The following is a 24,690-nucleotide window of genomic DNA, read 5'->3' as shown; positions in this document are numbered from 1 at the left end:
ATAAAATGTTTCATTTAACTGCCTAGAAATGAGCACAAAGGAAAAATTACTCTTTAATCATTTTTTAGCTTGTTATATATAAATTGTATTTCATATGGGTTCATCCATATTTATTATCTATTGTGTAAAGTGTCTTTTGGTGTCTTGAATGGTGCTCTACAGTGTAAATTAAAATAAATGGTTATAAATGGTTAGTTAAGAAATATATATGAATGGATACATTTATGTGTACATAATCATAAATGCAGCATCCCAGCATTGGGCATATCAGACATGCACGTTTTGCACAAACAAATAAATAATTTACAGTGGGAGAAGAAGATAATGGGAGACAGATGGTTCACAATAGGGTCAGAATTAAGTGGCACTCCACACCTGGTGCTAATCAGCCAATCAATGATAGAGAGAGGAACAGGTGTTTGTCTCCACTTATCATTGGGATGAGATTTGTCGAGCTTATTAAAGTTTATCATAATGATAGATTTTAACTATGTTGATACAGTTGATTCTGGAGAATTGCAGCTTTTCCTTTTCTATGGGATTTTTAGATATTTAACTGTGTCATATGAGTGCAGGTTGGTTATCGCTTCAGGGGTCCAAACTGGGTTGTCATAGCCTACAGGAGCTTACAACATGTAACATCTGCATTCACTTCTTTCTTTTTTTTCACATTATTTAACTTTTTAAGTGAACTTCTTATTCATCTTATCGTAATATTTTTTAAGCATCTAGATGTTTGCATTCCTGACGTCAAATTCATCTTTGTGCGCACCTGAGGAAAACGAGCCCAGTGCGTGCGTGTCTGTCCCTCTCTTTGTCTCGCGCTCTCTCCCGCTCCTCTCACCTATACACGCGAGCGCCTGTCTAAAAAGCTGCGTCAGAGTAAAAAAAAAAAAGACAGAATCAAACTGTCAGTGAGTACTTAGTGTGCCGAGTATAACAGCCATTGTGTTGCGGATAAGCCGGCGGAGGTAACGCTCCGCGGCACACAGGCTCGGAGACTGTTGGGCATGTCGCGCATGACCGCTTCATCACTGCCACCTTGATGATTTATTTCACCATGAGCGCGCCGAACAAATCATCAGAGAAAAGGTTAGTGCGTGTTTTTGGTCAATAAGTTACTGTTTTGTTGTTTGTTTATTCATGTTTCGCATAATATCTTTGCATTCTTTATAGTGTTCGCCTAGAGGCCAGTCTATAGATTGGGTGAGCCAAACTCGTGTATAGTATTTTTTGTCAGGTAACATTGGGCCTATAATTCACAAAAGTTATCTATCTTCGGGTTAAATAATAAATTAGCTTCGGCTACTTGTTTAGAAACTATTTTGGTAGTTCCGCACCAGAAACTGTCTGACTGACTGACTGACTTGACACCTCCATAAAACAGGCAGAGCTTGATGTGCTGAATCTAAGACAAACCAAATATTATGTGCCCAGAGGGTGTCAGTGTAGTTTAATGCAAAAAAGGCTGCAGCAATGGAAAAGGCTCTTTATTTTACAGCTGTGACTGTCAATAAGCGAAAACTCATAAATGCATGCATTTTTAATATATGGGTCTATATATTGTTGATGAATCATGGACCAATACGTATTGGCATCTCTGAATATTAATTTCCATGCGTAAACGTTTTTCCTTTGGACAGAATTGGCTCGAAAAATAAGCTGGAAAAGCTATTAAAGGAAAGAAAAGGCACCTTTCCACTTCTGACCAAGGTAAGAGGATAGCTTGTTATTCATGTGAATACTAAGACATTGATAGGCTTGTATTTGTTTTGTTTTTCTTGTCAGCCTGACTGCTTCAGTATATATTACCATAATTTATAGCGGTGGCCATGTTTTTCAGTGCCTCCAAGCAACCTTACACCCCGTGCAGGCTATTAAATAAATGTTATTTAGGTAATTGTGTGAACTCAGCAGAAGTGATTTATTAGGGAACATACCCTGCCTTGTGATGTTCTTTGCCTGCGACACTAAACCATCTGAGAGAGGTGCCCAGCTGTTACTTATTGCAAATGTTTGGAGAGCAAAACTACCCAACCCTGAGCCATTAAAAGGCCACATACTGTATCAGAGGTGTTCTGCGCTGACACCAGGACATCTCCTCTTCATGGAAAGTTCCACGATAAATACATATTCACGCTGCATTAGACCGATTCGCCCCCTCCCTTCCTGTGGGGAGGGATTAGAGTGTTTCAAAGCCCTCACTGAGCTCCTATAGGACACTTTTCTACTTACTGTTGATTGAACTTTGACAATAATTCTTCGCACTGCAGGGTAGGACTGGGCGATCAAAGAGAAAATTTAAATATCCGGTCAGAAATATGATGAATATTTATGACCCTACACCCAAATATCAATATTGCGACGACGTTGTAAGTTTGACTATTAGTGCTTTAACAAGATATTTACGCAATCAGATTTTTGATAAATAATCATCAGTAATGTGGATATAATGACTAAGTGGGTAAAGGCAAATTATAGAGCTAGAATAGTCAGGTAAATTTAGAAAATTGCATTACTTTACCGTAATGCAGCCTTTAAAACTGGGAAAAGACACTTGCGATGCTACTATGCTCAGCCATACTGCAGGGTGTGTTGGCCAAACTCTTTAATGCTTAATCCCATCATGGTCCTTTTATTTGCTTTGCTCTCAGCACTTTAAGGCCCCTCATGTAGATATTCTCATTAAGAAGATAAGAACGCTGAAAATCTGAGCTGCGTCAGAGGCGTCGTTTGAAGCTGTTTGGGTTTTATACTGTGAGTGGATTCCACGCACAGTGTGTCAGTTCAAAAGATTCTCTCTTTTTCAAAGTTAGGCTATCAATAGAGAGCATTTGCGTCATTACAAATAAAAACAGCAGATGCACTGTGCCCCTTCAAGATGTGAAATACCCCGAGACTGTAGCAGGCAAGCGTGTTTGTAGCTTTGACATGATATGACTCAGTACCTTCAGCATTTTAGCCTTCTGTTTATATAATAAAGAGCTTTCAGATCCTTCCAATAAAGTGGTACATCACATGACATATTTTTGGATGTACTTCCCCTCACTTATGCCAGATTTAACATTCTGTCCAGGGATTTTTGTATATGCTAACTTCAGAGTCCCTGAACCTTTTTTAATCTGATGATTATCAATTTCTCAATCAATATATTAATAGTTTTGGTCTGTAAAATGTTAGCAAAAAGTGGAAAATATATGTCACATTTTTCCAGAAACCATGGTGATGTCCTCAATAGTCCAAAGCTCTGAAGAGATTCAGTTTGCAATGATTTACAAACAGAGGAAAAACAGGTAATCGTCTCTATGGTGAAGCTGGAGACAGAGACTGGTTGCTTTTTGCTTTTAAAAAAATGACATGAAAAATGTATTGATAACCAAAATAGTTATAGATTAACTCTATGTCGATCGACTAATCTATATAAAAACAATGTCACCACACCATTTGTTGTGCTCTTCATGACCTGCTTCAGAGTATTAGAGCAGACCCGTGCACCTGGCCCAGCCTCCACCCCCACTGACTGAGGAATAGGGAGTGTGCCTCCCCATTATTCTGATGAACCCTGCCCCTGATTGGGTTTCTCATCACAGCTTTGTCCTTTGTTGACACCGGACCCCCTGAAATAAAAGTGGCCATTAAGAGAGAGAGCTCACCTCTGCAGATATCGGTGTCACCAAGCACATTATTATAGCCTATATAATGCTATCCTTTCTAATAGCCTCTCTGCTTATTTCTACTTCTGCATGTGTGTGCATAGAATTGTGCTGTCATGTGCGTAATTTAAGTCGAGTTCATCATTCTGCGTGTGAAACTTTCTCTGGGTTGTGGTCAGGGCCGTCACATGGCCAATGCTTCTCAACATGTGAATGCCCCGTAATAGTTGGCAGCATCCTCTCTGCTGTGGATGACTGTTATCCCTCCCACTGGTGGTGCACATAGGACTGTGGAAGCCTGGGCTGCGTTTGGCCGCATACTGCCCATGGCTGAGCCTCGTCTTTGCACTGCCGTGTCACAGCTGCATGCTTCCATGTTGAGGAGGTGCTCCAGAGAGGACAACTGGACTGAGACACTCCCCAAGTCTGATAAACATTAATTGGATTTTTAAAAGAATGCTGGGTAAACAGCCACCCTGGGAGTTTTGTTAATGAGTGCCTGGCTTGGTTGCACGAAGCGTCTGTTTTCCTTTAACGGTGAGTCATGCAATGCAGAGCAGCTGAACAGGGTATGCCAACGTCCTCCCCCGTCGCAATCTCTCCTTCCATCTCCTTAGGCTCAGGAGCATTGTTGTGTAATAACGTGTGAGGTCTTTTCTAAAGTATTGTTGTATAAGAGGATTGGTTGTTGTCACCTTGTTAGGCTCACTGATTCCATCATACATGAAAATAATATAACAATATTTAATAATGAAGTGAATTAAATAATGATTAAATATACTGCAGTTAATAAAACCGGATAATAAAACCGTTAGAGTCTAAGACGGGATCTCCTTTTCAAACTCTGTCCCTCCCTGGTGTTTTGATGACACTGTGTGGCACGGTATAGCCTCTTGTATTTGGCACCCAGAGACAACAAGCATTTCAATCCTCATTGTCCACATCGGCCAAACATGTCATCGGAATAATCCCTGCAATTTGCACTAATTGTTACAGTTTGAAGGCAGTGTATTGTCTGTGTCAGTCTAGCTCGGACACTGGGTCTTTTGTATCCAGGTGCCCGACAAAAGCGGATCGCCTTGCGATGTTGTTGTTGAAGGTGACAGGAGAGTCAGTGCTTATGGGGCCAAAAGAAGGGCGGACAATGCTCATCTTACCTGGGTGACAAAGCTCACCTTTGCCCATCACCCATGTAAGAGCAAGGAGACAGGCAAACGGTTTCAGAGGGCAGAGTGGTGGGATACAGGCAGTGTCTCTGTGTTTCTTGACCGGTTTTAGCAATTGCAAGAAGATTTGAAGAAAGTAAAAAAGACGGGGGGAAAATTCTTGGAAAGTTAAAAAAGGAAAAATTTGATATGGTGACTTGTGTCGCCTGGAGGCGGGCAACATCAGAGCCATTTGAGAACGAGGTGAGATGCCAATAGATGCCAGGCCATCATCACTCACACAGGCCTGGCTGCACGAGTGCGACTTCTCCATCTTCAGGTTCTCAGAGCTGGCAGGGCAGAGTCTGGGGCATCCAGGTCAACACCCGCACTGCACATGATAGGGGCTAAACGCCTGTAGTGTTGTAAGCATATTTACCACCGAAACCTCTGATACACACGTTATGATTGTGCAGGTAAACTAGCAGGCTTGAGAAATCTCACACACACATGCACTTGTCCAAGTTTTGCGCCACACCTGCCTCAGTTGTCTGGCAAGTGGGCCAACTTTTTTTATCTGATCGGCCTTATTGAAATAACAGTCAGGTTCTGAGGCACGAGCAGAGCCAGAGATGGGGCCCTGGGTCGGGTCTCCTTCCAAGGATGGAAAGCAGCCGATCTTAGATGACAGAGTGATTAATGAGGTAAGGGTTAGGCTTCCATAACTGAGCACTTTGGAGAGAAAGTCTGATTATGTTGACCTGAAAAGTATCGATGATGGTGTTTTAAGTAGAGGTTGTATTCGGAGCAGTTGAAGAAGCGTTCTGCCTGTTAATCTGTGTGAGTATTGATTTATTTAATATTAATGGGAGATGATGAGATGGCAAACATAGGAATATAGTTTTTATTCTGACAAATTTGAGGATGGAACTATAAATACAGTATGGCTGTGGTGATACCGCACTAGATAACAAGAAGATGTGGTCCTCAGTCATTGGGTGGTTTTAAAAGGATTCTATCAAGTTGGAGCACTGAATTAGGTTTGTCTGTATTTTAGATTAGCCTCAAAAGTGAGGGATTAATTTTTCAGACTCGCATTTGAGAAATGGGTTTTTTAATACCACCATGGCCCAACTACCTGCTAATCAAGGCCATGGAATGTGGCTTTTGGCCTAATTCTGGAAAAAATGTTAACAGTCTGGGTCTCTGACAAAAAGAAGACGGGAAGCTCTTGTATGTCTGTTTGAGTTCATTGCAGAACATGAAGGGAGGTTTCATGAAGCAGAAGAGGATTGTGTACTCTGTATGTAGGTGGACTCGACAAGCTGGCACAGTTGACACACATATGAAGTAGTAGGTCAACCTCCACCTCCATCAACCACCCCACACAATCGCACCTGCAAATACACAAAAGTGGTTATAAATTATGGGGAACGTTGGCTATGACAGTGTATGTGACAGAAACAATGTCATCGTAGGCAAAGGATCTCAATAAGAAGAACAAACAAACAAAAAATATCTCAATGAAACTAGTGCCGTGCCTGTTTGGAGCGGGCCGATTTCTTGGTACCGGGTATCGCTGCTTGCAGACAACCGCTTATCGCTCGTTGAGTCCAGGGAAGTGAAGAAGAGTGCGGTTGTAACGTAAGTATATCCAGCATCCAGCTGAAAAAAAGACGCATTCGCTTTTGTATTCAAAGTTAATAATATTGAATGTGTTGCATGTCCAAATTGCACCAAATTCCAGACTGCGCTCGCTTGGGTCCCCAGCAACACACGGTTCTCGAGAATTATACTGTGATAATGAATAATAATCTTATTGATCTGCAAATTTCTGTTTCATTTCCTTTATACTGTATATCATCCTATATAGTGCAGCACTACTTGGGTACGAGTAGCAATGGCTCAAAATTACTATAAAGGTGATAATTATATGATTTTATGATGGCATTTCAATCTCCATTTTCAATGATTTCTTCAGTTTTTTTGTCACAGTTATTCATCAAGGGGTGTAGTGAGCCACCATTTTTTTACCATGAATTCACAGCATAGAACATCAAAACACAACTTGCCGTCGCCCTCTGAAAAACAGAGTAGCTGCATGTATGTAACACTTGAGAGCCATATGTATATCTATATATATACATGTTACAACAGTACAGAATGTTCCTGACTGAAGCTACGCAGCAAACGTATAATGTGACTGCTGCAGTAGCCCATTTAGACTTTGACAGAGCTTTAAATCCTTGCTGATTGTTACTGTTGCTGGACCCAAGGTGCATTAAGGAGTTTGTTTTTTTTGTCTCACCCTCTTCACCAACGTGAAGTGAGCCTCTTCACATGTCTAATGGGATTTCGCTTGGTCTGAGCCCCGCTTAATTGTTTTAGCTGTGTCCACTACAATCACACAAACACACACATGCATAGATTTACTTGAACAAAGAAACACACACAAAATCACTCATTGCTGATTCCTTTTGATAGAGCATGAGGATAATCAGGCAAGAGATTCAGAACTTGACTTGATTGTAATTACTTTACTAACAAGCTTATTGGATGTTCTTTTAAAACACTGGCTGCTGGTGTTGGTTGTTCATCAGATACCATTGTTACAGTAGTGAAGTCAGTCACCCTTGTGTAATATAGGATTGAAATTTCCTCATGCCTGTCATGTGATTTTTTTTTTTTTTTTTTTTTTTTTTAGGGGGGCACAGGGGATTTGTTGGGGGAGATAGAAGGTCAACAGTGTATGCAACATAGAAGAAGAAGTATTGAAACTGCAAGAATTGCATTTTTTGTTGATTGGATGGCGAGCACTTCTTTTCTGGAAACTGCTCAGAAACCCCTTCATTTTCAATATGTCATACACACTCTGAATGCCCTAGGTCTGTAGTTTGTGGTTGTAAAGTTCCATCAAGCTGTGATTATCCCAGAGATAACAACAGGTCATTGTATATAGTGACATCAAGTTTCAAAAAATGGTTTCACTACAATGAAATGGCTAATATGGGGAATAAAATCATCACACATGAACAGAATTGGGCTCATTGGATCCGCAAGAGTTGCAGGTTTCCAGTCCTACAGAATGTATGCAATTCCAAGGCTCTTTAGGAACCTCAGCATGCAGACAAAGTCCAATACACCATTTTTAGAATAGGCAATAGGTTATTGTTTGTTGTTGTTTTTGCTGCATGGGCTTACCATAAAGTTCGTATGTCTGTAAAGGGGTAAATTTGTGGGTAGCATAGATCCCATTTTCATTCAGATATCTTCAGCTGAGAGGTCAAGGGACCCCTTGAAAATTGTATCCGTATGTCTGTGAGTGTGTCTATGTCTATGCACTCGTGACAATTTGGGAACCCATATGTTGCTGAGAAGCCTGCTCCCCGTTCCGAAACTGCAGATGTCCACCTGCCAGCCAGGTCAAGCTACCCACACTCTTCTGTACCAAATGGAAGGAGACTGTTACTCTCAGTTTGCCTCGTCTGGCACCTAGCAGCGATTAGCCAGGGCCTCAAAGCATGTAAGGCACCGGGTTATGGTCCTCTAATAGGTTATTTGGCCCTGCTTTGACTGAGTCTCATCCGGCCTGGTGTAGCTTGTCCAACCATCTGCTGTTCACTCTATCCAGATCTGGCCTGAATGTTGAAACGCATGGGAAAGGTGTGTCCCTTGACAGCCAGCAGCTGGTCAAATGACTGTTATCACTGGGATTAGACCAAATTAAAATTAGATTAAAAACTAAAACCAAAAGATGTGTAGAAGGAAAAGAGATAAAGCAGCCAGCTACGACTCCATATAAGCTTCAAGAATGGCTGACAGGGCAGTAATAAAATACAGTAATCTGCTGAGTCATGCTACAGAAATAGCAGCATTTTTCCTGTCACCAAAAAAAGGTGATTAATGGATTTTGTTTTTGTTGGATGGGCAGAAGTTATGTAACATACGTGTGGTCACTAAAAGGACACGTCCTTTGGTATGCTAACACTTAAAAATGAAATGCTGCACTGTAACTTGAGGTAGAGAGCTGGCACTTACTCACATTGTAGTCTCGTCCAGTAAATCATTTATTAATCATCAAAAATGAATAAAAAGATACAGGGAGGCAATTACAACACTATGATCCCCCCATGGCTACCTGCAGAATAAAGCTCATACTCAGCCACTGTGTCCTGTCCTGCTGTGGACTCTGCAGTTCCCTGCCGCTGTGTGCAGCAGGCAGGAGGCCAGGGGCAGCCATGCAGTGTGGTGGGATAAGCTTTCACATACGCACTAGTTGCCCGCAGGGATTTGTGGTAGCAGCAAAGCCGGTGGAAAACGGTAGGGGGTTGACAGCCCCTCTGCCGTTGTCTCCAAGATACAGTGGCAAGTGAGAAGGCAGAGGAAAGTTGCGGACGTCACATGGGAGGCCCATTAGAGCTGCACATCCTCCCTGTCTGACTTCCCCAGCCCCATGAAGAGGGCGATCAGGGAGGCTGATGGGGTTCTGTATCTACCGTAACCCCCTCCCTCTCTGGATCTGCACTCCCACAGGCCTCCTTTACAGGAAGCTAAGTGCCAGGCCCCTGCTGCTGTGTCTCCAGCTCAGGATGGGTCCCTTGTTGAGTCCCATCCATACGTCACTGGCAGCGGCAAAGACAGCTCGCACTCCCTCACCAACTATAGCAACAGCACAAAGCAACAGCCTCCTCTCACTGTCTGTCTTCAGCCTGCCTCTCTACTCTGTCTGTATCCCGGAACAAAGAAATATAGTTTGGATGAACCTGACGACGAAGAAAACGAAAGGACACCGAGGTCTTAAACAACCGGAATGAAATCTTATATGAATATATGATGCAGAGTCCGGAGTGTTGGGGGACCACAGGAAGTTCTGCGTTAAGACTTCAGTCATATTTTCGGGATCCACAACTAAAGCCGACAATGGAAAGTTAGCGGAACTGGACTTAGTAGCGTCAAAGCTCTGTTCTTGATTTTGTCAAATAGAGACGAGGAGCAACACCACAACTTACAGTTTCTAGACTACAAGCAGGAGGAAATGCAGGCCTGGCATCATCATCATCACCATCCTTCATTTTGCTTCTGACTGCGTCTATCTGATCTCTGACCTGCGGAGTGACCCCCCCCCCCCCTTCTAGATGGAAATGGTGTCTAGAGGCTGAGGTGGGCTTGGAGGTGGGTTTGTGGCAGCATGGGGGAGATGTGCTATGTGGGAAGACGGGACCTCGCCTGCTTGCTGTGGTTTTAGCCGCTTCCAGGGCTGCTGCTGGAGCAGGAATAGGAGGGTCCAACCTGAGGTATGTTTGGAGGCAACAGAGGCAAGACATCGATTTGTTTCGATTTTTTCCATCCACCCAAATCTTATCTAAATGCCCACGCTCACACTCTTTCTTTCTCACTCCTTTGTTCAGTCTCTATTTTCAGAATTGCTCACTTGGTATCACAGTCCTCCTTCTTCATGTTTCGTCTGTCTTTGGTTGCCATGGTGAGATATACCGTATCTGCATTGTTTTGCTCACCAATGTGTTGTCATGTGAATCTCCCAGGTGAACTGCAGCAAGGTCTACAGTGGCTGACTTGCCAGCAGTTTGCTGATGTGCCATTTGATCTCTGCTACATACTGAAGATACTGTACAACAGTGCAAAGCCAGAGCACGACTTCAGATTCATTCTTTATTGTCCTCAATAGAGGACATTTTCTCTCACATTCTGTACACAATCAAACACTCAGAAACAGGGTTTAAACCAGCAAGAACATCAACACAAGGGCGAGTGTGGCTGTGTCAGCAGAATATTTAAAGTATGTTGTGATGTGGGAGGGGCTGAGAAAGTCACTGATGTAGAGTTTGTGTAGAAAGTGACTCAGAACACAGCCTTGGGGGGGTTCCAGTATTGACGGTGAAGATGGGGGACATAGTGGTGCCCACCCTGACTGCCTGTCACTTGGGTATCTAACGGATGAGGAAAGTGTTACGTGAAGATGGTAGAGTTTGCTGATTATCAGATGTCGTTGAATGGTACACGATTAATTTGCATGTCAATAAATGTATTTTTTCAAACTGTTGTGTATGTCATATGGGTGGCACAGTGGTGTGGATAGATATGTCGCCTCACGGTTCGCACCTGCTGGCAGGCCCTTCTCTCTAGAGTTTGCACGTTTCCCCGTGTTTTCTCCGGCTTCAATGTCAAATGTCAAACTATTCCTTCAAGTTAAATCTCGAGGATCTCCGTTTGACTCTTTTTGACGGCAGCCATGGCAATAAGCGGCAATTGCAGATGTGTTTTTGGATCTCCCTTCCCAGAGACCCAAACACTGTTGGGGAATGTCACCCCAGTTAATAATACAAGGGCTTTCAGAAGTGGGCCATTCATTTATTAAACTGAAAATCTTTACATTAAACTAAATATTTCTGTTTCTAATACATCATATTCACTATAATGCTTGTGATTCAGATTGGTCCTATCATGCTGCAGTGTAGAGATAAAATTAGATGCAAAGTAATGTGTGATTCTGTCTCAAATTGTACTGCAACAGCACATATAGCCTCCAGTCTGTTCTGTTGTGGTTGTAGGTTGTATAAGATGAAGGCCTCCTGCTGCAGCCCTTATCGTTATTAATCAGGCCAGATTTAAAGGAGCCTCCAACCTCTCCACCAGCAGGGGCCGATCACAGCAGTCCTGAAAACGTGTGCCAGTTGTTGCATGCTTGTTAGCAGCACCTTACATGCGTCTGGTCTAGCTCCAGTGATTTAACTTGTGTGTTTTATTGTAGATATAAACTTATTAAATGCAACACAACTTTGTGGAATATTGGAATTGATTAGGAGAGTTGAATAAGGAGGGCAGGTGCAGCTTCCTCGATGGCTGCTCATCCTGTGCTGAGGCTGATTAATGAAGTGGCCACTGCTGTTGTATAACAGCTGCCATCTAATCATATTTATCTCCTGTAGCTTACTTGTTCTGGGCTCCTTGTCACAGGGAGCAATTGACTTGTTCCTTCCAGTGGGGATTTGTCATTGGAAAACAATTATCTTCTTATGCATCATGACAGCAACACAAAACTGTAGTGTCTGTTCTCTTGTTACAAGTTTTAGCTCTAAGGAAAATTCAGAATCTCTTGGCTGTCCACCAACTCTGTTGAATGACTCGAGAAAATATAGTGGTCAGTTTCAAATAAGAAGAAGACGGATTTCTATTTGTGTTTCTGACAATTTAACATTTCGGAGATGTCTTGGCAGAGACGTCCAATGCCCTTTTTTCATCACTCTTCTTTTGGTGCATGTTTACTATGTGTTAGCTCCTGTACCAATTATGAAAACAGATTTCGATCTCAGGAGACCATCCTGGTTAAATACAAGCTTCCTGCAGGTTGAGAATTGATTTGCAGGGCCCCGGACCTGAAATTTGACAAGGGAAGCGAACATCTCACTGGCTGTTTTTGCATTTAATATTTATAGCAAAATTAGGAATTCAATTTCATCATTACTGTCCACCGCCACACAGTAGTTGACTAAGAGATAGGGAGCCTGTTATTCAAAAGCTTTTATACAACTAATAAAAATTATCCCGTGATATGATACTATTTGTTAACAATGCTGCCCAATTTAAAAGACGTCTTCGATATTTGCTTGAGTGATCCCTCTTATATTCTGTTTTCCGATTGCAGCTCGTTTGAGTGTTAAGACCCCCGAAATAAGGAAACGAGTTCCGTTCTTGTCACTTGATGGAAGACATATTAGATTTCCAGAATGACAGTGAGACTGCACGGCACGATTTTGACAGTCAGCTTCGAGACAGCGAGCAGAACTACATAAAAGTTACTGTATAATAAGTGTGGCCACGACGTGCGTGTGCGTCGGTGTGAACCCTCGCTCTAACGCGTCGGTGTCGGAGAGCGCATCAGTCACACAGCATGGTGTAGGTGGACGAGAGCGAACACGGAAAAAAAAAACACATCTATATCAAGAGATCCCCAGCTATCAGCGGTGGAAACCTGAACAGGTGGCTCTCTCGGTGTCTTAGCAGAACGCGCCAAGACGCAGAGACCCTCGACAGCCTGTCTCGCTCGCTAATCGCCTCTCTGACGACAGCGCATTTGCCCCGTGCGCGTAAAACCAGGAGTACGGCAGGTTTGGGTCGGTGGATCTCGATCAGTCATCAGGATTGTACTTGTCAGTGTTTATTCAGTCCTCCTCACGAAGTTGTGAAGTGCGTCTTGGTTTCGAGGCTGGACTGACAGAGTTGGATGCACTGACTCTTTGTTGGATTTGATAAACTCTTCCGTGTTTGGATTGTTGCTGTAAAGACTGACACCGATAACACACAGCATGTTGCCAGAAATAAATAACAAGGTGAGGCATTTTTTTGTAAGCGACTTGGATGGCTGCTAAATAGCAGTTTCCTGTGTTTTTTTTTTATAGCGTGACTGTGGTACTCTGGTTCATATTGTGGTCGATTTGAAAGCAATGTATGGCCATTTAGAGTGTCCAAATTATCAGCAGCCATGCCATTATAAAACAAAAAATGGCATGGCTGCTGGCAGTGAAAGTTTTTATATTGCTATAACCATACTTTATCTTCCATGATATCACTTTAGTATTCCTCATAGTTAACTTACAGATTTCCTATTTTTGCTTTTCCATGGAATAAGAATTTATTTTGCCCAGATACAGGGCTTCGCTCCAGGCTAATTCCATTTTGGGAGAAACCCTCCGCAGGTATCCTTTTACAATGATCAACTAAAATAAAAGTCAACCATTCACTGTACATTCTCTAATTACCTTTATCCATACATGCCAAGAATGTGAAGTGATTCTCAATTTGGAATTATTTGCATTTCTCCTCTATAAAATATCCCACTTGATTACTTATGCTGTATTCCGCCCCCTTTCTCCAGACCACATGCCAAGTTGTGATGAAAAATCTGATCCATTTCTATTTCAGTCTTTGTTTAGCCTACTTATTTCAGTGTTTGTGGTGCTGACAGAATTCTATATGAGTTCTGGTATATTTGACACACCTTACATGGAAAATGTTGCAAATTTAAACCTTGCCATTTTGGGCTTTTTTTATTGTTTTTAGTCACAAAAGTTAGATATGATGTAATTTTTGCATTGACAAACTAATCATCCTCAAGCCTAGTCTTAATTTTGTGGTCACATTTGATGCCAACAGGAAACAGCCTGTTGTGTGCAATCAACACAACAGGGCAGTGTGATTATACATTGAAAAAAATACATGCTGTCTGACAGCTGATAGTGTGAGTGGGCACAGTTTCACAACTTGTTGATGTTACTCCTGGTTTTATTGCTTTGCTGACCCTCTGACCCTTGAGGACCCAAAGCTGCCCTCACACCCCTACTGGGATGATCTTAGCTCCAGTTAAGACCCCCGAGTCACACAGAGCAGAGTCGGCATTGCTCCTGACATCTGTTTCTGTGTCTTCGCCTCCATCTATCTATTCATGTAACTTTATTTATATTTATAAATGGACTGTATTTATGTCTCAGGAAAAGATGGATTTACTGTATCATATAATCCAATCACTTTCTTGTGCGAACATGGATTTTAGGCACAGATACCGACAATGATAGATATTTCTATATATTGCTATTCTGGCTCTTAAGAAAATCTCATTATTTCAGGTTCTAAGGACAGAGGTGATCAATACAGAAATGTGTGTGGGCATATGTTATGATGTCACTGGGTTTCCACTGGCTAAGTGCTAATTAGCCAGGCTTACAGCAGACATTAGCAGGCGGTGTTTTAGAAGCCAACCTGCCACAGTGACCTACATGGCTCCTGCTGTCACTCACTGTGCTGCTGTAACATGACTACACTGTATCAAACCTTTCTTTGTGTATATTGGGGCCGTTCTCGACCACAGAAATTCTTAGTCAACATACACTAACGATTTTGTCGACTAATCGATTAGTTGATTTAATCAACAGCTCTAAAACTGAGTTTCCCTACGAAGAATCACACAAAAGCCCCACTCTAAATCCTGTGTTTGCCAGAGATTTGTTTATAAGTTTCTTGGAAATAAATCATTCAATATGAAAAAAGTTGTGATTGTGATTGGGAAGCCGTTTCCTATCCAGCACCTGTGGACCACACCCAGCCTGTCACCCCCTCACTCCCTCCCTCCCAGAATGCAGGCTGGCAGAGTGAGTTTAGCACGTATCCCCATACGGAGCTAAGCATTATTTCACCCATATGGTGTCGCCCAACGCAGCTGCACGCTCACCCGCTGATTATTAAGGCACGCGCAAGCTGGCTTGTTGTCAGAGAGAGTCATTCCAAATGCGTATGCTACTTTAGTATATCCAGAACTCTGTTGCGTTATTACTTTATTTATCGCTTCCTTTCAACACATTTAGGAAAGGGGATCTGTAGTGTGCACAGGCTTGGTGGCACATGTACATCCACAGCCAGACACATGGACATGCACACACATGTTCACACACCTGCGCAAACCAGCGGGTATACAGAGAACACTGGATAGCGAGAGGGTCGTGGTTGCCGGGTTTTTGCAGAAGTAATCTATTTTAGGATGATAGTACATTATTTTTGCTAGTCTCGCCGCAATCTCGCTGTGCTGCCCACAGGCTGTGTGTTTCTGAGGAGACTGGAGAATCCAGGCAGCATGAACACAAGAAGCAATGACTTATTATTCATTGTTATTCACGAGTCACGACTGCTTTAGGTTGCCTCTTGGCTTAAAAGAAATCCTAAATCTGACTTCAGAGATGATGCTGTTAATTGTGCTGTTTGAAAATCATTGCAGAAGAAAAAATATAGTTGATGTGGTTTTTAATGAATTGCTCTCTTTCCTCCCACAGACGTCACGACCGGAGGCCTTCCCTCACCCTCACAGACTCCCAGCAGAAGGCAACCGTCTTGGATCAAACCGATCCTGCTCACAGGTTAGCGCCCCCCCCCCCCCCAGCAAGAGGCAGCAGAGTGCTTAACCAGAACATGGACCAACAAGGGCATCTTTTCGTTTTAGTGTTAACCTTACATGAGGTTTACGTGAATTATTTCATCAACATTGCTTGAGAGATAGTATTCCCCTTTTTCTTATTATTTTATTTTCATACATTTTCATGCAGTGAGCTACTCCAGAATGCTCTCTCCTATTAGAAATAAAAGGCTTGGATATGCCTCATAGATGCTTGTTATGTTTTTTTGATCATTAGCCGAGCAGCTCATTGAAAAAGAAGAGCCTCACTAAAGCATGTGAATGGTGATAGTCACAACTCAGGTCTTTTATATTGACATACTCCTGAGAAAATCATAAATGCAGCTGTGGACATCTGTCTGCACATATGTGGTTATGTGATGTAACACATCACAGATTTCCATTGATGCAAGTGCAGCTTCTTTAAGCAGCATGGCCCCGGTTATCTACAGGCACGTAACTGTGTTTACCTCCGTTGCCTGTTGTGGCAGGTGCTGGCAACTATATTTAGCTCTATCTCTATGCGTCAACCAAGTTGGCAGATCCTGCAGCAGCCCCTAACACGTGAGATGTACAAACGATCTACTGTATGGATGGGGAAAGCTTTTTTACCTGGAATGCTGTTAATAAATATTATATGAAATAATGTATTATGTTGCTAATGCAGTACATTGCTGAAGGCTACATGAAAGGACACAGGATGTAGAGGAAGCTCTCTTTTGAATTTTCCACCTGAAATTTGAGTGGGATTGCTGCTCAGTAAGGGAAAGCATGTCTTACAATATAATGTATAACGCCCTTCTTGACACAGATACTCGTCCATAGGATATCTCCTTTTTCCCAGAGAACTTGGCACAGGACAGAGGTCTAATTTTGCCCATCATTGCCAGGGCTGAACCTTGCAAGGCTGTGACACATGTAATCATGCTCTCAGAGCAAGCAGCATGGCAGCCAGTGAAAAGCAGGTTGCTGCTCTTCACCTCCCCCACAGAGCCACTACAGACAGACTGTGTCAGTACCCAGCCTCACAGGCTTTGTCCCCATTTCACTCTCAACCTGATCAGTAATTCCAGCCGCCGCTCGCCAGGGGTCCTGGTCACCTGACCCTCCACAGACGAAATGCATGTGAAAAGGATGTAGATCGCGAGCTGAGAACACAAACAACAATTGACGAGCTGGAGCCCAACACAGACAAATACTCTTGAAAAAAATGAAAGGGCCTGTAACAAGCTTTTAGCGACAGTGAAAAAAGAATAATTCATTTAGACTTCTCGCTGACCCACTCTTTCAACATGCCTTTGGTGTGCGTAGATGTGCTGTTCAGTATTTGGTATTCTGTTCCATTGAAACACAGTGGGCTATTCCCTACAGGAAAAGATCATAAAAGCCTTCTAGCTGTGGAAATTGGCCATTTTCTTTGTTGATTTTCCTGATTATTCTCTTTTTTTTCTGAATCAAAGTCTTTAGTCACACTGCTTGACATTTTAGGTTGACGGAGTGACAGAAAGATCTTTTTTCCTCTGACCCTATTTTATTTGTGTCTCTGTTAAGTGTTTTCATGTAACTTTATTGTTTCTAATTTCTTTATTCAAGGCAGTCAAATTTAAACAATCCCTCTGTTTTACAGAAGTTTGGCCCTGGTGTAGGGACCCTGCCTCAGCTTGAGCCACCGGTGGTCCAGGTGGTGGTCAGCAATGCCAAAAACCAACACCAGCAGTCGGACAACATCCTGCCCCAAATTGCCAACAAAGTGGGCCAAAACAACTACCAGACACACCCAGTGAGGCCCTCATACACCAGCAGCCTGTGATGTCCTACAGTGGCAGCTCGTTTTGCATTGTGATGTTTCTGATGGAAACAAAAAGTTCAGCATCAATATTTCAACCCAGTAGCTTATACAACGCAAAGCTGAGAAACAGCCTGATAGTTGCAGGGACTGTGATGTGTTGTTACTTTATCTGTTATTTGCTCATAATTACAAAGGGTCTCTGCTGTCTCTGTGTGTGTTTATCGTACAGGATGAGAGGCCGAAGCATACCCAGCAATTCAGCATGCGTATTGGTGCAGCAATGGATAAAGTGTCCGTCTCCCGCATTAGCAAGGTTGTCAGCAACAAGCTGGAGAAAGAAAAGGAATATGAGGGACACAAGTTACCCATGTCCCCCATAGGTATGATATCGTGGATAAGAATACAATACAAGAGAATTACAGAGTCATTATCTCACATTTTGAATCTTTCGGGGGTGTTCCAAGACAGGCTTGTAACTAAGTAACATTTAGTTTTGATGCCGTAAAAATAGCATGCCGGCATTGAAGACGATTGTTCACAATCCTCCTCTTTTGGCAGAGGTGTAATCAATATGATAGTGACTCATCTCACCCTCTTCTTACTTCCTGTTGCAGAAGCACTGAAGAACTTCCAGGACCGGCTGACGGAGTTTGAGCAGGAGGAAATCATGGACTACGCAGAGATATGGTTCCTTGGTCTGGGCTCTCAGAAGATCGAGGGTTCCCAAGGCACACCGCAGAACTGTGGATATGATGACGAGCATGGAAGCTACGTCAGGGTAAGATGGTTGGTCTGTCGCAAAACATTAAGTCTGTTTTGTTTTTTTTATTCATATGTTATGTTACTGTTCTGTGGTTAAACAATTACAAGCAAAGTGTTGAAACTCAAGCTTGGCACGCAAACTTTCAAGAAATATAAATATAATTGGACTGAAAAAGTTTACTGTTTTCCAACTCCCAAGTCTTACCTCAAGTGCCTCTGGGAGTCTTACATCTCCCAGAGGCACTTGAATGCCCCGCCAAAGAGTTTGCTAATAAAGGTGACTGAATGTTTCACCATGTGGAATTTTTTTACTGTATCTCTCTAGCAAATTTGAAGAAAGTCAGTTTTCATAAAGTGCCAGCAAGAACTAAAGTCATAGTGTTGTAGATTTGCAAACCACCAGTAAAGTTCTATAAATGGCCCCATGGTTATTCAGAAAAGTATGTACATGTGTCAATTGTGTAGAAACATGAAATTGATATAATTTTAAAAATAAGAAGATTAACTGAAAATGTGAAGACTCGTCAATTATCATTTCACACACTCACACACACATATGCATGATTTCAACCTGCGTAAGATGAACTGTACATGACCAGACGCCTTCATATGACCTTAATCCAGCAGCTGCAGACGGTCTGTTGGGCTGACTTCTGGATAGTGATGGATATTTTTTTATTTCAGTAAAAGCATGCAGTGCATAATGCTCAAATATTCACAGTGCTCTTCCTTTTGCTTTTTCAGGTGCTGCATGACCATATTGGATACAGGTTTGAAGTGCTTGAAGTGATTGGGAAAGGCTCCTTTGGGCAGGTCCTGAAGTGCCTGGACCACAAGAACAACGAACTCGTAGCCATTAAGATGATACGCAATAAGAAAAGGTACGAGTACACTCACATATTTCATTCAGATTTGTTTAAGTTGACCAATTCACCTTTGATTGGGCCTTTCCTAGAAAAGATCTTAAAATTATTGTTTAATAAGCAGATTCTCTATATAATAAGTTATTAATCGCAATCAAAGACTCAATGTGGCATTCATCTGAGATCTGATACCCCGTTGTGAGGTTTTCCCAAATGCCTTTGCCGCAATCCCTTTACATTTTAGGAGTCAAATTGTTGAGATCTTGATTTAGCATGATAGAAGTCGGAACCCATGGTGTTGTCTTACCTGCGAGTCCTGTAGGTTAGATGCAGGAGTCATCGGTCTTACCGCCACTTCAATAATGCAGAAAACAAAATGGTGCAAACTGCTTGCCTCAGGAGAACTCTGCTTATCTTTCCATGGAGGGGATTGTGTATGGTTGATAAAGACATATCCAGGGATTGATGTACAGGGACAAACCTCTCAGAGATAATCAACAGCAGAAATATTCATATAGTCAAACATTTCCAAAGAGTGCTGCTATTTATCACTATTTGGCATGTCAGAGCTTAAATACATATACATAATTCATTCTGGCCCTGCAATACCTGGAAATTCAGAAATAAAATGGTGTTGAAATCTCAGATAATATTTTTGTATTCCAGTTACATAACATCTTCTGTACCTTTTTTCTGTAGGTTTCATCACCAAGCTCTGGTTGAGCTGAAGATCCTGGATGTGATCAAAAGGAAAGACAAAGACAACCTCCACAACGTCATCCACATGAAGGAGTACTTTTACTTCCGAAATCACCTCTGCATCTCCTTTGAGCTTCTCGGGTTAGTACGCGTCTGGTGACTGTGGACTTCGGTACCTGTTTACAGACAAAGTGTTGCACCTAGCTCAGTTACTTACTATGTATTCTGCATGCAAGCAAGCAGGCCTGCATGTCCATAAGTTAGTTTCACAGGAGAATATGTAGACATTACTGTTAATCAATGGTACAACAGCACCATTAGATCACTGTACTGTCTTACCAAAGGCACTTGTCTGTATTCATTAATTCTAACACTACATGACCACAGTCAATCAGGAGTTAAGTGTACGTTCAGCCATCTGTGTTTTAGCAACTGATATCTATTTGAAGGGAGATAGTACTTTGTATCACTCAGGCTGATTGACCTTTAGAGGACGTCTGGGACCGCCACCTTGTCTTGCCTTACTGTCACCGAATCCTTTAGTTAAGGCCTTGATTAGAGCCCTATCTCTTACCCCCTCCTTGCTTCATGGTGTGAAAGCTCAAGTTACACAGTCTAAAGAAGTATATGCTTATTACACGTAGCAAGAAATAGTAGGTGGACACATTCTGTGTCTCTGTCTCCCTCTGAATGAGAGCACAATCAAGGATCATTTAAGTGCGCGCTTCTCAGTCAGTGGATGATTTATCAAGTGTGATGTAAAGTGTAGAGTGACATCAAACTTAGCAGAGAGTTTATTTGAGGAACATGTAACAGTTCTCCTTGTGGTGCATCTTTTTATAAGTGAATCCGTACTGAGCTCCCTCTGCTATGTAAGGAACAAAGTACTTAGATAGGATATATTTTCTTTACAATAATCTCTATCAGTCTCTTTAGGTTTTAACAGCATCATGAACTAACGAGACATCGTGTTGTTTCTTCCATCAGAGTGAACTTGTACGAGCTCATCAAAAAAAACAACTTCCAGGGCTTCAGTCTGGCTCTCATCCGTCGGTTCACCCATGCTCTTCTCAGGTGCCTGCAGATGCTGCACAGGGAAAAGATAATCCACTGCGACCTCAAACCGGTACTGACTTCATAGTTTCTGTAATACCTGAACCTTTTTTTTAGCTATAGAATATAAGACAGAATTTAGAATATAGTCAACAAAACTTGATGCTGACCACTCCTTTGCACTGAATCATTGCACTGCTGTTGATAATTGATTCCCCAGAACAGTAGTGTGGATTTTGCTCCGCCTTGTGGAACAATATGATATTGCAGCTGCCTTATATAAAAGCAACTCGCTTGAAGGTTTTTGCTTCTACTTTTCAACAGGAGAACATCCTTCTGTCTCAGAGAGGGCCAGGGAACATCAAGGTGGTTGACTTTGGATCAAGCTGTTATGAACAACAAAGAGGTAAGAGCGTAAAACTCAACTGAGAAAATATGTAACAAAACGATGTCGGGATAGTGAAAGAAATGGTCCACAGAATGTCTATCTCATATCCCTCACAGTCTCTTCTTTCTTTTCCATTAGTGTACACCTACATCCAGAGCCGCTTCTACCGCTCCCCAGAGGTCATCCTGGGTCACCCATACAGCATGGCCATTGACATGTGGAGTCTGGGTTGCATCCTTGCTGAACTCTACACAGGCTATCCTATCTTCCCAGGAGAGAGCGAAGTGGAGCAGATAGCCTGCATAATGGAGGTACGACATGGAAAGACATTTATTTAGAAATGTAAACGCACAAGAATTTTCCAATATAGCTGTTGAGTTGCGTCAGTTTGTTAAGGTGTCCTGATATTTTGACTTACAGGTTCTTGGGATGCCTCCAAATGATTTTGTTCAGTCAGCTGCGAGGAGAAGGCTGTTCTTTGGTGAGAATTTATTCCGATATTTTTAATATCTCATTCGTGCCTTATAGCAAACAATGTAGACCACGAAACGTTATCAGAAGATAAATGAATAACTAGGCCAGTGCTTTGCAGAAGGTGTGAGACTACGCAATAGGAACAATGTGCTGAGATTATATATTTTGATAATTGTCTGCAGACTCAAAAGGAAACCCTAGGAACATCACCAATAGCAAGGGGAAGAAGAGGAGACCCAACTCCAAGGAGCTGTCAGCAGCGTTGAAAACGAATGACGCTTTGTTCTTAGACTTCATCAAACGCTGCCTCACGTATGTTCACTCTAAACATCTGCTTGACTGTCAACCAGAACAGGAAATAACAATGATGAGATGAAACAACAATCTGTACAAGCAGACTTAAGTTTTTTTTCTGTATGTGTTTTCAGTTGGGACCCGACCAAACGTATGACTCCAGATGAGGGGTTAAAGCACGAGTGGATCCTGGAGGGAAATTTCAACAAAGTCCGGCCAAGAACCAAGCCAACAGTGAAGAAGGTCTCAGACAGTTCGACCAGCAAGCCTGGTAAGAGTACAGTCCATTTCATCATCCATACTATATACTTAGGATAGTACCCATATTTACAGGACATTTTAAGTAAAAGTAACAATTCTAGATACAACAAACAGCTCAAATAGAGCAGAGACCTCTTACATAATATAATACATAAAAAACGGTTCAGGTGGAATTATTAGCAATTGCCATAGCAGCGGACATACCAACAGAGTTGTTTTGTATTCACCTTGAGCTGACATTTAATGTTTTTTTTTTGTTTTTTTTTGGCACAGCGGAGAAGGTCAGCTCCGAAAGCAGCGCTACTGACAAGCTGAAGAGAGACGGCACAGCAACAGCAACAAAGATGGCCACTGCCGAGCGTCTGCGGCCCATCGGGGCCTCAGCGGAGGAGGAGGTGTGTGAGAATGAGGGGAAGCTGTCCACAGATACCAAGCAGCAAGAAGGAGGTGGAGAGAGGCCCATTCACATTATCATCAAGCCTCAAGAGGAAATGGGCACAGAGAGAAAAGATAGCCAAGAGCAGTCTCAGTGTTTGCCCCCTATCTTATAACAGTCAAAGGGGAATCGTGCTGCGTTCATGACATGTGGGAACTGTTGTTTAGGCTCAGTGTCCCACTCCCCACCTGAGAGTGATTGAGATGGTGAAGTGGAAGTAAATGGACAGCGAAAAGAAAGTGCCATTTGTTTGGCCCTGCACACATAGAATATTTAAAGATCCATTTACTACGAATACTACCATGTTGTTTCTGTGTCTACACGACGTCACAAAAACAACATGTTGGAGACGTCTGAACCAGAGGAAAAGTCTCAGTTTCTGAGTTTCAAGTCGGAATGAAGTGGATGTTTTCAACTCAAAGGTAGGAAGCAAACCAGTTCCCAAATGCCGTGAACACAATATAGATGTATGGAGGGGACACTATGATCATCAGCAAAGAGGGACACCCTCTATTTATTGTTTCAAGTATACAGTCATAGTGTATTTTTTTATTCTGTGAAACTTTGGGTTTGTATGACCGTGAAGTTAATTAACCAGTTGTACTTTTTTTTTTTTTTTTTTACAAAGGACTTAAGGTGCAGTTGCAGGCATTTTGTTTAAGTGTGTCGCAATTGAGATACCAAGCTGTCTGCCCATGTTGACTATAGATGATTTTAAAAAACAAATTCATAGTTCAGCATCACCTTCTCCACTGTCTCCTGTATTATCTATTGAACCCAATTTTTGCTGGGCATTGAAATCTTTGATAAACAGGTTATACCATAACACTTTTACTTTTCTCATTTTCCATGTTAAAAAACAAAGTAGTACACACTGCATGGTTATAAAATGTATCAAATATTTGGTTTTGCATTTTATTCTTTTTTTCTTTTACACATTTAGCATAACTTTCATAATGGTAAAATATTTTAAGAAGTGTGTGCAATAAAGGCTAAGCCAAAATATGTTTTTTTTAAATCATTTTAAAGAAATAATTGTCGTATACTTTTTAATTGCAGAATTCAGTTGATGACATTGATTATTAATGATTTCACGTGTTTATTATGGAATATGTTTGATCTTATGTTTCGTATTTGTTTAACAATTTAATTTAACAATCACAAACTATTTAATTGTAATATAATTTATTGTATATATTTTTGCTGTAATTTACTGCGTATGTGTAATACAGAACACATGTTAAGAAAATATTTCAGATATTTTTTGAGGGTTTAGACAAGGTTTTACTTGTTGTGTTGTCACTGTATGAAAATATTTTGTATGTCTATTATTCATAACATTTTTTATTTTAGAAACAAAAAGACAATCCAGTTATTGATAGTTCGTGCCTTGCAGTATTAGAAACCTCGCACTTTACTATTCTTTGTGTACACCTGGATTAGAAACCGTTGGATTCTTACCCGTCAACAAGGGTTCAGACTAGTCTGCCAGAATCCCTTTTATTTGACAAAATGATGTCCCGTCTAATGTTACAGAACATACCATCTTTTTACAATGGATTTATGTCTTAAGTCGCCAACAGAGATTCAAGTTAGATGTGCAAGACCGGTGCCCTCACTATCTATTAGCTAAGCAACACGCGATCCCAAGAGAATGGATTGCAGCTGAAATAAGAATGGTTATGTTGTACACGTAAACATTTGTATGTCTCTTTGTCTTTTATGATGAAATAAAAGGTTGTTTTAAAGAGCATATGCTGTCATATTTTATAGTATTTATTCAAATGTTTGTGTTTTTGTTTCCATGCTTCAACTTGAAAGGATAATGAGGCACTGTTGACATATTGTTATAATGCAAATTAAAGCTCTCACTTATAGTTTTAAGATGTAGTAATAGTTTTCACTGCCTGTTGCTA

The 24,690-nt window shown here is 41.7% G+C and overlaps 1 protein-coding gene across 3 annotated transcripts; it reads left to right on the top strand.

Moving 5' to 3' along the window:
* Positions 1–28: 28 nt before the first annotated feature.
* On the top strand, positions 29–24,525 carry dyrk4 (dual-specificity tyrosine-(Y)-phosphorylation regulated kinase 4). Of its 3 annotated transcripts, XM_031867243.1 has the most exons (15): positions 29–1,092; positions 1,644–1,713; positions 15,637–15,720; positions 17,383–17,535; positions 17,774–17,924; positions 18,159–18,322; positions 19,051–19,187; positions 19,869–20,009; positions 20,856–20,994; positions 21,246–21,327; positions 21,448–21,620; positions 21,730–21,790; positions 21,966–22,095; positions 22,212–22,348; positions 22,612–24,525. In XM_031867243.1, exons 1-15 carry the CDS (start codon positions 1,046–1,048, stop codon positions 22,887–22,889), a joined length of 1,947 nt encoding a protein of 648 aa, XP_031723103.1. In that variant the 5' UTR covers positions 29–1,045; the 3' UTR covers positions 22,890–24,525. The 3 variants fall into 3 exon arrangements, with proteins under 3 accessions (XP_031723103.1, XP_031723111.1, XP_031723115.1); XM_031867251.1 differs by lacking the exons at positions 29–1,092; positions 1,644–1,713 and adding an exon at positions 9,966–10,092; XM_031867255.1 differs by lacking the exons at positions 29–1,092; positions 1,644–1,713 and adding an exon at positions 12,709–13,146.
* Positions 24,526–24,690: the final 165 nt, after the last annotated feature.

Source organism: Anarrhichthys ocellatus, unplaced genomic scaffold (assembly GCF_004355925.1).
Source record: "Anarrhichthys ocellatus isolate YVR2014 unplaced genomic scaffold, GSC_Weel_1.0 scaffold2, whole genome shotgun sequence".
Taxonomy (NCBI): Eukaryota; Metazoa; Chordata; class Actinopteri; order Perciformes; family Anarhichadidae; genus Anarrhichthys; species Anarrhichthys ocellatus.
The sequence above is the reverse complement of the archived record's forward strand: the minus strand, read 5'-3'. Positions and strand labels throughout refer to the sequence as shown.